Genomic DNA, 15,662 nt, shown 5'->3' with positions numbered 1-15,662 from the left:
ATGACCTGGAGTAGGTCTGTGGTGACAGAGTTCTGGGTCTGGCCCTATAGCAGGTCTGGGTGTGGTGTTGACTAACGGAGTTGGAAGGTTAGTGTGGGAGCAGTAAGGTTCCTGGGTATTGGGACAGGCCAGGTCTGGAGTGTGTCTCACGGTCTGTGTTGTTGACTCCTGTTCAGTAGCAGACCCGGCTGGGTGGGGTGGGCTAACAGTGTTGTTTGGCAGGGAGACAAGCCAAGCTCTTGGCCTCCCTCAAAATGTGCTGTTGTGGATTCCCCACTGCGTGAAAGAAAGAGGGTGTGTTTGGTGAACAGCAGAGACTGAAACGGAGGGACTGTGGGAGTGTGTACAGGAGGCCGTGTGTAATGTCAGTGTGTATAGGAGGTTGTGTTTGGTGTCTAGTACCAAGGAGAAGAAGAGTTGAAGGGTGTGTGTGTGTGTCCGTATGTCTTGTATGTGTGCTGTATGCTTTGAGGCTGAGCGCATGGTTCCCTCTTCCTGTTTGTTTTTACAGCTTTTTGTTGTTACATGTACATTCTACACACATTTTACATACATGTCACAATTCTTTGTATAAAAAAAAAACTCAGTCCATCCCACTTATCTCCGTAAACCCACCCCTCAGCTACTCTGTCCATCCCACTTATCGCCGTAAACCCACCCCTCAGCTACTCTGTCCATCCCACTTATCGCTGTAAACCCACCCCTCAGCTACTCTCAGTCCATCCCACTTATCTCTGTAAACCCACCCCTCAGCTACTCTGTCCATCCCACTTATCTCTGTAAACCCACCCCTCAGCTACTCTGTCCATCCCACCTATCTCCGTAAACCCACCCCTCAGCTACTCTGTCCATCCCACCTATCTCCGTAAACCCACCCCTCAGCTACTCTGTCCATCCCACTTATCTCCATAAACCCACCCCTCAGCTACTCTCAGTCCATCCCACTTATCTCTGTAAACCCACCCTCAGCTACTCTGTCCATCCCACCTATCTCCGTAAACCCACCCCTCAGCTACTCTGTCCATCCCACCTATCTCCGTAAACCCACCCCTCAGCTACTCTGTCCATCCCACCTATCTCCATAAACCCACCCCTCAGCTACTCTGTCCATCCCACCTATCTCCATAAACCCACCCCTCAGCTACTCTGTCCATCCCACCTATCTCCATAAACCCACCCCTCAGCTACTCTGTCCATCCCACCTATCTCCATAAACCCACCCCTCAGCTACTCTGTCCATCCCACCTATCTCCATAAACCCACCCCTCAGCTACTCTGTCCATCCCACCTATCTCCATAAACCCACCCCTCAGCTACTCTGTCCATCCCACCTATCTCCGTAAACCCACCCCTCAGCTACTCTGTCCATCCCACCTATCTCCGTAAACCCACCCCTCAGCTACTCTGTCCATCCCACCTATCTCCGTAAACCGCCCTCTTATGAATTCCATGTGCCATATATTTTTCAACTGTGCTGTGATCTTTCACATAAATTCTCATACAATCTAAAGATGGTAAGTTAAAGATACATATATTTTACTTAAAAGTATTATTATAATATATGATAATGTTTTTACTGAAAATATTGATCGATTTACTATGGCTTTCCAAATCTCCCAACTGTGCTATTTGTAGTGTTCATTTAAGATTGGTTCAGGAATGGCTGAAACATGATATCTGTCTCCAGAACAAGTTACTGTATATAGGGGAAATACCAAAATAATTGATCTAATGAGTCTGTCTCTACATAGAAAAATCTGCCGAGATGAGATGGTTGTATGCCCCATATACATAACATTCTGTTTGTGGCAAGAATTTTGTATAATCATTTCAATTGAAAAACTCTTTTGCGAATCAGATCATAAATCATGTGCCATGGAAGTGGCACATCGAGAATCTATTTCTCAACTCTTTTGCTACCTACAGTACCAGTCAAAGGTTTGGGCACACCTAGTCATTCAAGGGTTTTTCGTTATTTTTACTATTTTCTACATTGTAGAATAATTGTGAAGACATCAAAACTATGTCAGGGCTATTTGACCAAGAAGGAGAGTGATGGAGTGCTGCATCAGATGACCTGGCCTTCACTATCGCCCGACCTCAACACAATTGAGATGGTTTGGGATGAGTTGGACCACCGAGTGAAGGAAAAGCAGCCAAGTGCTCAGCATATGTGGGAACTCCTTGAAGACCATTGGAAAAGCATTCCAGGTGAAGCTGGTTGAGAGAATGCCAAGAGTGTGTACATTTTTCTCAAATGTTGGTCTTTTAATAGAGGGCAGACAAACAAGTTCCCTACCTTCTTCCTGTTAGTATGTAGGGTCTGGCCAGATGGGCTGTAGAGGGAGCAACCAGGGGTAAAAACAACAGATATAGGGGGTGGGAGAGAGACAGATGTTGAATCCCAAACCAGTCTCTTTCCCTCGCCTCTCGGCCCTCCATTTGCCTGTTTACGTGCACCTCCGCCACAAGTGTCCCAAAACTAGGGAGTGAAATTTATCGAGGGTGTAGGGCCTAATTAGACCCTCTGATAACCACTTCGACCAAGGCTGCAAGCTCCAGAGCAAAGAGCTATCCCAACACACACCGCGATATGTTTTGGAGTTTACGCAATTTCATACAAAAATAGCGGAGAGGCGTGCGTGATTATCTGCCACATGCATTTGTTTGTGTCTGATTTTGAGACGTGACGTGTAACACATGAAATACCTCCCAAATGAAAGGTTCAACTGCTATTGAGGTCAATACAGTCTATTGTAAATCGACCGGAATTCTTATTTTGAGTTTCATGCTCGTTTTACCACGTGGAACTTGAGTTGCGTCATTCAAGTTCCCAGTGCGTCCAGAAGTTGACGGGTTTATTTCATATTCCCCTCGTCAGTCTGAAAGTCAACCTCTGAGTGACAGGCCCTCCAGGTGAGTTGGTAGGAGGGAGAGCGAGGCTATGCCATAGGGCCTGCTTCCTCTTGACCAGCCCCGGGTGTTCTGATGTTAGCTATTTCATGTTACAGTATATGTAAGTTCCAGCATATTGGCCTCCTCTCCTCTCTTCTAGTAAAAGAGTAACCCTATCCCCTAACCCCGTCATCTCTTTGACACGCCTAGTATATAAATCCCTGTGCCACCCCCCGAATGGGAGAGGTCACCACCTGGCTCTTATAGATGACCCAGATATGCCAATTCCCTTGCTAACATTACCAGCATTCTGCATTGGATGCCATCGTCAAGCCATTCTATTTCATATCCTGTATATGCCGACTGTTTTATACAGGATCCTGGGTATTCTTGTGGTGCTGGGCTTTGAGATCATGTCCCAGCTCTGTTGACCCGTGCCCTGGAACATGTATAGTGCTGCTGACCTGAACCAGGCTATATTAACTATTCAGGAGCCCGAGGCTGTCCAATTAACCACCTAGGCTCGCTTAGGTGACTTTGACTGACGCTTTCATGTGTGTGTGTGTGTGTGTGTGTGTGTGTGTGTGTGTGTGTGTGTGTGTGACAGGGGTATAGTGTTACCCCTGTGTTTTTCTCGATGTCTGTCTGTATGTAACAGAGCACCCTTGCCTATCACTGGTCACTGGCCATGTCCGTAACTCTCAGATTTGGTGTGTTAATCCAGGAGGACCAATGGGCACATTGTGTTCCTTTTTAGGGTGGGATTGGCAAGATGTGTGTGTTGTGCCAGACGGTGTTGTTGTTCCCATCAGCAGGCTTGGCTGAGCTGTTGTTATGCCTGATTGGGTATGAGCTGTCTATTGTCTATCCTGTTGCCTCGTCACTTTACCACTACCTACAGTATATGTACATAGCTACTTCAATTACCTCGTACCCCTGCGCATCGACTCGGTTCTCGTGCTCTCTGTATATAGCATGTTATTGTTATTCATTATTCACTGTGTACTTTTTCCTCGTGTCACTATTTCTATATATTCTAAACTCTGCGTTGTTGGGGGAAAAAATGACAAATTTTGCTGTCTACACCTGTTGTTTACGAAGCATGTGACAAATAAAATGTGATTTGATTGTTGGTTCTCAGTTCCGTTGCTCAGGGAAGTGTCATTGTGACAGTGATGCTCAGTCAGCTGCGAATTTGATTTGACACCTGCCAACTCTGATACTTTCGTTTAGCACCATTTATAATGTATCTTTTTCAAACTCTCTTATCAATACATTGAACTGCTTGATATCTGAAATACAATCTGGGATTATATACAGTGGGGTATGAAATGATTGACATGGCCCCAAGACATGCAAACCTCTCACCATTCCCAATAACAGGGGAGGTTCGCATGTCTTACCGGTATGATCTTTGACCCTCTGAAACGTTCTCACTCATTATTATTCACGTTTCATTCAGGATTATCCACAATTTATGGTAGCATCCACGTGACGGTAGAAGTGTTCCGAAACATACTCTATTCTCATTCACAATGAAAGGGACTCCAAAATGACACGATTCATTTATATTGGGCACAAAATAATCTGAAAACACAACCAAAACAAACTGCAAATGCATCCAGGAAGTTCGTAGGGTCACATTGTGTGCTAGGAACATGAGACCTAATAATAAACTTTTGACTACTTTTATAAGAATCTTTAGGGGTGTCAGTCATTATTACCCCTACCTTTTTTGAGAAAAAAAAAGTTACTTGCTGAACAAAATATATTTCTCTAAGCAATTAAAATAATATACTTTCCCATTTTGTTGAGCATTATTTATTTAATATAGTCATCATTGCTTATCTTTATCAAGGGTGTCAATAATTTTGGAGCCCACTATAGTGTGTGTGTGTGTGTGTGTGTGTGTGTGTGTGTGTGTGTGTGTGTGTGTGTATGTTTGCCATGTGACCCCCATGGTTTTCTCAGAAGAGTGAGCGTGTGTGTGTGAGAGAGAGAGAGCCACACACACAACAGGAAACGGTTAATTATCCCCCTTTCCCAGAACTCAGGTGTGCGTGCGTGCCTGCGTGCATATGCCTATTAATGCGTGTGTGTGCTTGTGTGCACGTGCCCCCACTTCTCCTTGTGCTATCCTTCCGTAACGCTTCACTAAGTGAGCAGAGTTGTCCACTGGGGGCACACCTGCAGCCTGTCACTTGCCTCTGTGTTGTCAGAATTCTTTTCAAATCTCACCAACTTTGGTGGGACACCATATAACATTTCCGTAGGCTACACGTTACATGTCTCTTCTCCCTCTCGCATGCATTATGACGGTACAGCACTGTGTCTGAGATTACATTGATTTTAGAGATGATGAAATTATAAAAAATCTATGAATGAGGTATTAACCTTCTGTCTCTCGCTCTCTCTCTCTCTGTCACCATTTCTCTCTCTCTCTGTCGCTCTGTGTGTCTCTGTCTCGCTCTCTCTCTGTCTCTGTCTCTCTCTCTGTTGTAGTTCCCAGAGTGTGGCTTCTATGGCATCTATGACAAGATCCTGCTATTTAAGCATGACACAGGCACCAACAACATCCTGCAGCTGGTCAAGGCTCCCCAGGACATCCAGGAGGGAGACCTGGTGGAGGTGGTGCTCTCTGGTGGGTAGCAATCTCTCATCCAGTTCTGCTCTCTTTTCATCCACCCGTCCCTCTTCTCCCCCTTACCCATCCTTTCATCCTCCGCCCGTACTCGTCTTCCCCTTGCCCATCCTCTCATCCTCCGCCCGTACTCGTCTTCCCCTTACCCATCCTTTCATCCTCCGCCCGTACTCGTCTTCCCCTTACCCATCCTCTCATCCTCCGCCCGTACTCGTCTTCCCCTTACCCATCCTCTCATCCTCCGCCCGTACTCGTCTTCCCCTTACCCATCCTCTCATCCTCCGCCCGTACTCGTCTTCCCCTTACCCATCCTCTCATCCTCCGCCCGTACTCGTCTTCCCCTTACCCATCCTCTCATCCTCCGCCCGTACTCGTCTTCCCCTTACCCATCCTCTCATCCTCCGCCCGTACTCGTCTTCCCCTTACCCATCCTCTCATCCTCCGCCCATCCCCTTACCCCTCTCATCCTCCGCCCGTACTCGTCTTCTTCCCCTTACCCATCCTCTCATCCTCCGCCCGTACTCGTCTTCCCCTTACCCATCCTCTCATCCTCCGCCCGTACTCGTCTTCCCCTTACCCATCCTCTCATCCTCCGCCCGTACTCGTCTTCCCCTTACCCATCCTCTCATCCTCCGCCCGTACTCGTCTTATTCCTCCTTAACCGCCTCTGTTCCTTTCCCTCGCGTCCCTTATTTTAATGAACACGAAGTAGAGACAGAGGAAACGTGCATAACGCCGTGCACTCAACACCATATGCATTTGGACGGTGAAGCTGACATTTTTTTAAATTAGTCTCTGTGTTCCAGAGTTTTGGATTTTGGGCCAAGCACGATCCGAGGCACAACCAAAACAAACAGCAAATCCGTCCTATACGTTTATAGAGTCACAGGCTTCGTGTAGTCATTGTGTGCAGGGATTATTGGACCAAAAAAGCTTTTTACTTTTGAAAGTTTTGACTACACTATAAGTGGGTTTGTCCAAATGCTGGTGACTTATGCAAATTGAAAGACTAGATACAACAGCACTCTCATTTCTAACCAGAAAAACAAATGTGTATGAAAATACACTAAAGTAAAAAATGACGTTCTGTACTATTGCCTCATATGAAACATTTGACCTCAACTCCAAAATGCTGGAGCTTAGAGCATATTCACAAACGTATCATCAAGTGATTGACAGGTTGAAACCCAGACTGACTACTGTTGTTCCTCTGTTGTGTTGTCTGTCTGCAGCTGCGGCCACCTTCGAGGACTTCCAGATTCGGCCTCATGCCCTGAACGTCCACTCGTACCGTGCCCCGGCCTTCTGCGACCACTGTGGAGAGATGCTGTTTGGACTGGTCAGGCAGGGCCTCAAATGTGATGGTATGAGAGAGAGAAAGAGGGGGAGCGCTGTTCTGCCTGCCCGATAAACGTTTTGTCTAAAGAAGTGCATGGTGACATTTTAGTCATTTAGCAGACGCTCTTATCCAGAGCGACTTACAGTTAGTACATTCGTCTTATGATAGCTAGGTGGGACAGCCACATATCTCAGTGATAGTAAGTGCATTTTCCTCAAAGTATCCATCAGCAAAGTAATTTCCCCTCAACTTCCCACCTCCTCTCCTTCCTTTCTCTCTCTGCCTATCTATCTTTCTGCCACTCTCTCCCTGTCTCTCTCTCTCTTCTCTTGCTGCCAGCTCTTAGCAAACTCTTGTAAAAAATTGTGTTTGTCCAAATACAATGCTATTTCTCTGTAAACGAATGAACAAGACTTTCAGCGTGCTTATAGAGAAGGGTACTGAACATGGGCTGCGCTGACACACATTACTGATGATTTGTTTAAATAAATTGAAAATAAGAAGATTATGGGCGCTGTACTGTTAGATTTCAGTGCAACCTCAATATTATTGACCATAACCTGTTGTTCAAAATACGTATGTTATGGCTTTTCAACCTCTTCCATATCGTGGATTCAGAGCTGTCTATCTAATAGAACTCAACTCTTTAATGGAAGCTTCTCTAATATCAAACGTGAAGTGTGGTGTACTGCAGGGCAGCTCTCTAGGCCCTCTTTTCTATTTTTTTTTTACCAATGACCTGACACTGGTATTAAACAAAGCATGTGTTTCCGTGTATGCTCATGAGTCAAGCATATACGCATCAACAACCACAGCTAATGAAGTCACTGAAACCCTTAACAAAGAGTTGCAGTCTGTTTTGGAATGGGTGGCCAGTAATAAACTTTCACATTTCTAAAACTAAGAGCATTGCATTTTGGTACAAATAATTCCCTAAGTTCTAGACCTCAGCTGAAACGGGCAATGAATGGTGTGGCTGTTGAATCATTTGAGGAGACTAACTTACTTTGCGTTACCTTAGATTGTAAACTGTCATGGTCAAAACATATAGATTCAATGGTTGCAAAGATGGGGAGAGATCTGTCGTAATAAAAGAGTTGCTCTGATTTTTTGACACCACACTCTAAAAAGCAAGTTCTGCAGGCTCTAGTTTTGTCTTATCTTGATTATTGTCCAGTCATGTGGTCGAGTGCTCCATGGAAAGACCTAGTTAAGCTGCAGCTGTCCCAGAACAGAGCGGCATGTCTTGCTCTTCAATGTAATCAGAGGGCTTATAGAAATACTATGCATGCCAGTCTCTCTTGGTTAAGAGTTGAGGAGAGACTGACTGCATCACTTCTTCTTTTTATAAGAAACATGTGTTGAAAATCCCAAACACACAGCTCTGACACACACACTTACCCCACCAGACATGCCACCGGGGGTCTTTTCACAGTCCTCAAATCCAGAACAAATTCAACAAAGCGTACAGTATTATATAGAGCCGTTATTGCATGGAACTTTGTTCCATCTCATATTGCTCAAATAAACAGCAAACCTGGTTTTAAAAACAGATGAAGCAACGCCTCTCCCCTATTTGTTCTAGATAGTTTGTGTGTATGTACTGATCCTAATAAAATAGCAACATTTATATGATCCTAATAAAATACCAAAATTCTCTCCTCTGCTTTATCTCTGCCCCCCACCCACCACCACCCCCTGCAGGCTGTGGATTGAACTACCACAAGCGCTGTGCCTTCAGCATCCCCAACAACTGCAGCGGCGCTCGCAAGCGGCGCCTGTCCACCACGTCTCTGAACAGTAGCCAGTCGCTGCGTCTGTCCACCAGCGAGTCTCTGAGCAGCGTGGGCTCCAGCTCAGTCAGCTCCTGCATGGAGGATGCCAGCCTGATCCGCTCTCACACCACCCAGACGCTCCCGAACTCCACCTGTACCGCGTCAGCATCCCTGGGCCTGTCCACCAGCCCCTCCATCACTAGACCCATGGCCCGCGCCAACACTCCGATGGTACTTCATCCACTCAACTCCACTTAGTGTCTGTCATTGTTAGGACACTGCTCTGTGCAGCGTTGAGGTCACTTCCATTTCAATTCAATCAATTCAGGAAGTAAATTGGCTTGTTGCTTTTCGGAAGAATTGGAGTGGGGTCAGTTTACTTCCCCTGAATCGACTGAGTTGAAATGGGATTGAGCTCTAACCTTGGCTCTGTGTGATTAGTTCTGGATAGCCGACACTGATTTACATGCGTGGAAATACCACGGGTAGAGCGTTATCATTTGAGTTCCTCCGTCTCCTCCCGTCCCCAGCCGCGGACCCCCAGCGAGGCGCGGCGGTTCTACACGGGCCGGCCGGTGCACCTGGACAAGATCCTGATGAGCAAAGTGAAGGTGCCGCACACGTTCGCCGTGCACTCCTACACGCGCCCCACCGTGTGCCAGTACTGCAAGAGGCTGCTCCGGGGCCTCTTCCGACAAGGGCTGCAATGCAAAGGTTAGTATGGAGTCAAAGGTTAGTGTGGGGGCCCCTGGGGTTTATCAAGAGGGGGATAACTTATTTGGAGTGCATATTGGAAGAAGATAAATTGTCTAACAATGACGTTGATTGTCCGTGTCGTGTCGTAGACTGCAAGTTCAACTGCCACAAGCGCTGTGCGTACAAGGTTCCCAACGACTGTCTGGGGGAGACCATAGGAGGTAAAGAAGACCAAACGCATCTTTGTTGTATCATGTTGTGTCATGTTGTTACATTTACATTTACATTTAAGTCATTTAGCAGACGCTCTTATCCAGAGCGACTTACAAATTGGTGCATTCACCTTATGACATCCAGTGGAACAGCCACTTTACAATAGTGCATCTAAATCTTTTAAGGGGGGGGGGGGTGAGAAGGATTACTTTATCCTATCCTAGGTATTCCTTAAAGAGGTGGGGTTTCAGGTGTCTCCGGAAGGTGGTGATTGACTCCGCTGTCCTGGCGTCGTGGGGGAGTTTGTTCCACCATTGGGGGGCCAGAGCAGCGAACAGTTTTGACTGGGCTTAGCGGGAACTGTACTTCCTCAGTGGTAGGGAGGCGAGCAGGCCAGAGGTGGATGAACGCAGTGCCCTTGTTTGGGTGTAGGGCCTGATCAGAGCCTGGAGGTACTGAGGTGCCGTTCCCCTCACAGCTCCGTAGGCAAGCACCATGGTCTTGTAGCGGATGCGAGCTTCAACTGGAAGCCAGTGGAGAGAGCGGAGGAGCGGGGTGACGTGAGAGAACTTGGGAAGGTTGAACACCAGACGGGCTGCGGCGTTCTGGATGAGTTGTAGGGGTTTAATGGCACAGGCAGGGAGCCCAGCCAACAGCGAGTTGCAGTAATCCAGACGGGAGATACTTGTTAGAAGTGTGGCCGTGATTTGTTCAGCCACACTTTAGTGGCGCTGCGGTCTAAGGCACTGCATCTCAGTGCAAGAGGCGTCACTACAGACCCTGGTTCGAATCCAGGCTGTATCACTTCCGGCTGTGATTGGGAGTCCCATAGGGCGGCGCACGCAAAAAAATGAATGTTTTTACATTGTCTACTGCAGAGATGAGTAACTTTGATGGGGGCCACAAAAAAAACTAATTTGTCATGAGGGGCCGCAGTGGCTTGTGGGTCTTCGTACCCACATCCATACCTGCCAATATTATATGCAATATTAGTACATGTAGAGTCCTAATATTATATAGTACTTCTCACCTTTTTTTCTCTCAGACAACAGAAGTTGTAAGTACTGCCCTACTCACATACTGGTATAATGGGCTTTGTAATGGAAGGGGGTGTTATGCAATTTTCTCTGTCTATTTTTCTACATCTCTTTGTAGTCATGTCATGTGTGGCTGGCTCTGTCCTCCTCTCTCCTCCAGACATGTTGAGTCCCAGTGTGGACCACGAGGTGCCTATGGACTACAGCAGTGAGTATGCCGACTCAGACAAGTCTTCTCTGACGGACGATTCAGACGAGTCCTGCAGCATCCCTGGCTCTTTCTCCCCCGAGAGTAGCCAGGATGGGGTCGGCGGGGACCAGAGGTACGCTCACGCACAATAACACACACATACACACACGCATCAGACCCTCCGACCACCTAACCCTGTCCCGCTTGTTCCTCAGCGCTAACATCCCGTTAATGAGGGTGGTTCAGTCCATGAGGCAGACCACCCGTCGCTCTAGCACATCCATCAAAGAGGGCTGGATGGTGCACTACAGCAACAAGGACACACTGGTAATACTATTGACCGGCTGATGTACTGGCCGACAATGCGAAACATTTTTCTCTACCACACCGGATTCAGTCTTTTTTTTCTATTTCTACTTTGTTTCTAAAACGTATTCCACTCTGTTTTAAGGCCTCCTAATTAACATTTTTTTCTAAGGCATTTATAAGTCGTGTGTTCGCTGTTTATGAATCGTTGCTCCCAGGTTTGTAAACGTTAGTTAGCTAGTTATTCTCACATTTCCTTAAGCGTCACTTGTTCTTTTACCAGGTACTGCTGGGATGTCTACCAATGGCTAGCCGATTTAAACTCAACTCCACGATTTACACTAGTCGCCGCTCAACTCCACCGTAAATCGCGGCGTTGAGTCGGCTAACCAATGGCATGCCCATCTTTATTTGTGAGAGATTACACTGGTCACCCCATTTATAGCAAAACAACATATTTATAAAGTATAAATAGCACTCACTTTAGATTAGGGACTGTAAAAAGACTGAACTAATAATTAGTACGTGGGTCATAGATGTCAAGGTAATAGAACACACAGTATATGAAGGCCTTAGAAATGGTTGATTTTAGGTATCCTTTTAAAGTAGTTACCTCTCTTACGTTCTACTTCTTTTCTGGAACCTTCCGAGACGTTTTCTTCTCCGTGTTTGTTCTCCATGACGCTAACCCCCCTCTGCTCATCGTTCCCTCTGCCTCTCCTACCCTCCATCTCTTCTTCTCCGTGTTTGTTCTCCATGACGCTGACCCCCCTCTGCTCATCGTTCCCTCTGCCTCTCCTACCCTCCATCTCTTCTTCTCCGTGTTTGTTCTCCATGACGCTGACCCCCCTCTGCTCATCGTTCCCTCTGCCTCTCCTACCCTCCATCTCTTCTTCTCCGTGTTTGTTCCCCATGACGCTGACCCCCCTCTGCTCATCGTTCCCTCTGCCTCTCCTACCCTCCATCTCTTCTTCTCAGTGTTTTCCCGTTGGAGTTTATCTTACCTCTATAACCTCTACCTCCGTCGCCGTTAATGCTCTTCCTTTTCATCTGTGTGTTTGTGTGTCTCCGGCTGAGTGTGATAGATGGTGAATACCTGCTCCCTGCCGCACTAAAGCACTCGAGAGACGTGTGTTGAATTCACATCCACAGCCTCTTTTTTTTCCTTCTTCTCTCTCTCCTTCCTCTTAGAAAGTGTTTCTGTTTACCTGAACTCAGACCTGGGACACTTTCCGCCTTCTCAAAGCTAACCTGTCCTGGCTTTTCTGACACTGCTGTGGTCTCTCTTCTCCTTCTCTCTTCCTACCCACTCCCTTTTGCTTTTTCCTCTCCTCCACCTCTCAACTTGTCCCTCCCTCTCCTTGACCACTCCTTCCTGGACCACAGCTTCACCTTTTGACCCCTCTATGAACCTTGGTTGACCCCTTTGAACCCTTTTACCTCCTGTCCCCTCCTACTCCTCCCCCCCCCCCCCGCAGAGAAAGCGGCACTACTGGCGTCTGGACTGCAAGTGCATCATCTTGTTCCAGAACAACACCACCAACAAGTACTATAAGGTATTGTATTCTCCAGCTCCGCACAACTAGATTAGCAACCCAATAAACTTCACAGGTACTATATGAGTCGGGTCTCAATCAACTTTATTTTATAGAGCCCTTTTTTACACCAGTAGTGGTCACAAAGTGCTTATATACAGTAGATACCCAACTTAAAACCCCAAAGAGCAAGCGATACAGATGTAGATGCATGTTTATGACATTTATTATTGTTGTTATTATTATTATTTAGTAAGCATTTCACGGTAAGGTTTACACCTGTTGTGACATGCAATTTGATTTGATACATTCCCTAGTGAAAGTCGACACACCCCTTTGAAGAGTTTTCACATTAAAATTGAATCTAAAAAGGGATTCAATTGGATTTTTCCCCCTATATATCTACACAACCTACTCCACAATTTCAAAGTGAAAGAAAAATTCTAGAATCAAAACAGAAATGTCTTGATCGCGTTTGTGTTCACTTGATTGCGTACATTCCCATATCCTGTAGGAGATCCCTCTGTCTGAGATTCTGGAGGTGCGCCCCTCAGGGGACTTCACCCTGGTTCCTCCGGGCACCAGCCCCCACTGCTTCGAGCTCGTCATGGGAGCCATGCGCTACTTTGTAGGGGAGGACCCCAACGTCCACGTCCCCGCCCTGCCCCCCACCGCCACCCAGGCCTTCCCCCCCACGCCCCCCTCCCCCAGCAACGTGGTTCCCAATAGCGGCGTGGGGCGGGAGGTGGCCAAGGCGTGGGAGGGCGCCATTCGCCAGGCCCTCATGCCAGTCATCTTCCAGGATGCACCACCGATAGAGGGACACACTCCTCACAGTAAGATACAATACAACATCACGTTTTTAGCTAAACTTTAATTCCCAAGTTTCTTAGTTCCTAACGTTCCAGCCAAATTGGCCATCGGAAGAACAGAATCACGGGGTCTGGATCTGATATCAGTTTAGCTCTTAGTCTGGATTTACAGTCCTGCTGTTTGTGATCTGGGGCAAGGGGGGCTGGTGTTGTGGGAGAGGTTACAGTGAAAGGCTTACGAGTGGTATGCAGTCCAAAGGTCGAGGAACAGAAGCTTGTTTTCAGAGCTCCTACCACACACACAAACACTCTATCTCTGTAGTGACCCCACGTAAGGTCAGATGGGAGTCCTGTATATGTTATTGTGGATGGTTAGCTTTTTTATTTATTTTTAACTTTGATCCTCAGGACAGGCTTCAGTCAGCATCTCCGTGTCCAACAGTGTGATCCAGGAGAACGTGGTGAGTCGTCTCTTGACACACTGTCGTAATACACGACCGTACATTGTACACATTCACAATCATTACCAAGGACTTTGTGGTGATGATGATAATGAAATGTACGATAACGGTGATGTTTATGTTGCCTTCGTCAATTTCTCCTCCAGGACATTGGCATGGTGTACCAGATATTTGCAGATGAAATCCTTGGTTCTGGCCAGTTTGGAGTGGTGTATGGGGGTCAGTGTCTCCAGTCTTCTACCATCGCTGTATTGAGTCAGTTAATCAGACTCCTGTAATATCCTCTCTTCCACCCCCCCACCATCAGGGAAGCACAGGAAGTCGGGGCGTGATGTGGCGGTGAAGGTGATTGACAAGCTGCGCTTCCCCACCAAGCAGGAGAGCCAGCTGAGGAACGAGGTGGCCATACTGCAGGTGACCACCAGGGGGAGACACAGATACACATTTTCAACAGGTCTACCAGTACACTACTAGTCTAGTTCATCAGCCACACTACATGGCCAAAAGTATGTGGACACGTGGTCGTCGAACTTCTCATTCCAAAATCATGGGCATTAATATGGAGTTGGTCCCCCCCTTTTGATGCAATAACAGCCTCCACTTCTGGGAAGGCTTTCCACTAGATGTTGGAACATTGCTGCAGGGACTTGCTTCCATTCAGCCACAAGAGCATTAGTAATGTCGGGCACTGATGTTGGGAGATTTGGCCTGTCTCACAGTCAGCGTTCCAATTCATCCCAAAGTTGTCCGATGGGGTTCAGGTCAGTCAAGTTCTTCCACACCGATTTCGTCAAACCATTTTTGTATGGACCTCACTTTGTGTACGGGGGGCATTGTTATGCTGAAAGAGGCAAGGGCCTTACCCAAACTGTTGGCACAAAGTTGGAAGCACAGAATCGTCTAGAATGTCATTGTATGCTGTAGCATTAAGATTTCTCCTCACTAGAACTAAGAGGCATAGCACGAATCTTGAAAAACAACCCCAGACCATTATTCCTCCTCCACCAAACTATACAGTTGGCACTATGCATTTGAACAGGTAGCGTTCTCCTGGCATTGACCAAACCCAGATTCGTCCGTCGGACGGCCAGATGGTGAAGCTTAATTCATCAATCCAGAGTCCGCGTTTCCACTGCTCCAATGTCGGCGAGCTTTACACCACTCCAGACAACGCTTGGCATTGCACATGGGGATCTTAGACTTGTGTGCGGCTGCTCAGCCATGGAAACCCATTTCATAAAGCTCCCGACGAACAGTTCTTGTGCTGACGTTGCTTCCAGAGGCAGTTTGGAACTTGATAGTGAGTGTTGCAACCGAGGATGGACGATTTGTACGTGCTACGCACTTCAGCTCTCGGCGATTCCTTTCTGTGAGCTTGTGTGGCCTACCACTTCGCGGCTGAGTTGTTGTTGCTCCTAGATGTTTCCACTTCACAATAACAGCACTTACAGTTGCCCGGGAATATTTGAAGAACTGACTTGTTGGAAAGGTGGCATCCTTTGACGGGGCCACGTTGAAAGTCACTGAGCCTTTCTATACGAGCCATTCTACTGCTACTGTTTGTCTATGGAGATTGCATGGCGGTGTGCTCCATTTTATACACCTGTCAGCAACGGGTGTGGCTGAAATAGCCGAGTCCACAAATTTGAAGGGGTGTTCACATGCTTTTGTATATGTAGTGTATGTATGGCTGGTGGCTTACTGCTGCCACACAAAGAAGGTGTCCCAAATGGCACCGTATTCCCTACATATTGTACTACCC

At 47.1% G+C, this 15,662-nt stretch overlaps 1 protein-coding gene across 1 annotated transcript in view; it reads left to right on the top strand.

Moving 5' to 3' along the window:
• The window catches only part of LOC118385872 (serine/threonine-protein kinase D2-like), a 55,238-nt gene that overhangs the window by 29,671 nt on the left and 9,905 nt on the right, over window positions 1-15,662 (top strand). Inside the window, exons 2-13 of the mRNA XM_052525563.1 lie at window positions 5,398-5,536; window positions 6,769-6,900; window positions 8,580-8,881; window positions 9,181-9,364; window positions 9,496-9,567; window positions 10,757-10,919; window positions 11,002-11,113; window positions 12,571-12,648; window positions 13,142-13,463; window positions 13,848-13,900; window positions 14,047-14,119; window positions 14,208-14,314. Coding sequence (XP_052381523.1) covers window positions 5,398-5,536; window positions 6,769-6,900; window positions 8,580-8,881; window positions 9,181-9,364; window positions 9,496-9,567; window positions 10,757-10,919; window positions 11,002-11,113; window positions 12,571-12,648; window positions 13,142-13,463; window positions 13,848-13,900; window positions 14,047-14,119; window positions 14,208-14,314 — 1,737 coding nt within the window. The remainder of the gene's footprint in view (window positions 1-5,397; window positions 5,537-6,768; window positions 6,901-8,579; window positions 8,882-9,180; window positions 9,365-9,495; window positions 9,568-10,756; window positions 10,920-11,001; window positions 11,114-12,570; window positions 12,649-13,141; window positions 13,464-13,847; window positions 13,901-14,046; window positions 14,120-14,207; window positions 14,315-15,662) is intronic.

This window comes from Oncorhynchus keta, chromosome 1, assembly GCF_023373465.1.
Source record: "Oncorhynchus keta strain PuntledgeMale-10-30-2019 chromosome 1, Oket_V2, whole genome shotgun sequence".
NCBI classification, from domain to species: Eukaryota; Metazoa; Chordata; class Actinopteri; order Salmoniformes; family Salmonidae; genus Oncorhynchus; species Oncorhynchus keta.
This window is presented reverse-complemented; position numbering and strand designations above follow the sequence as displayed.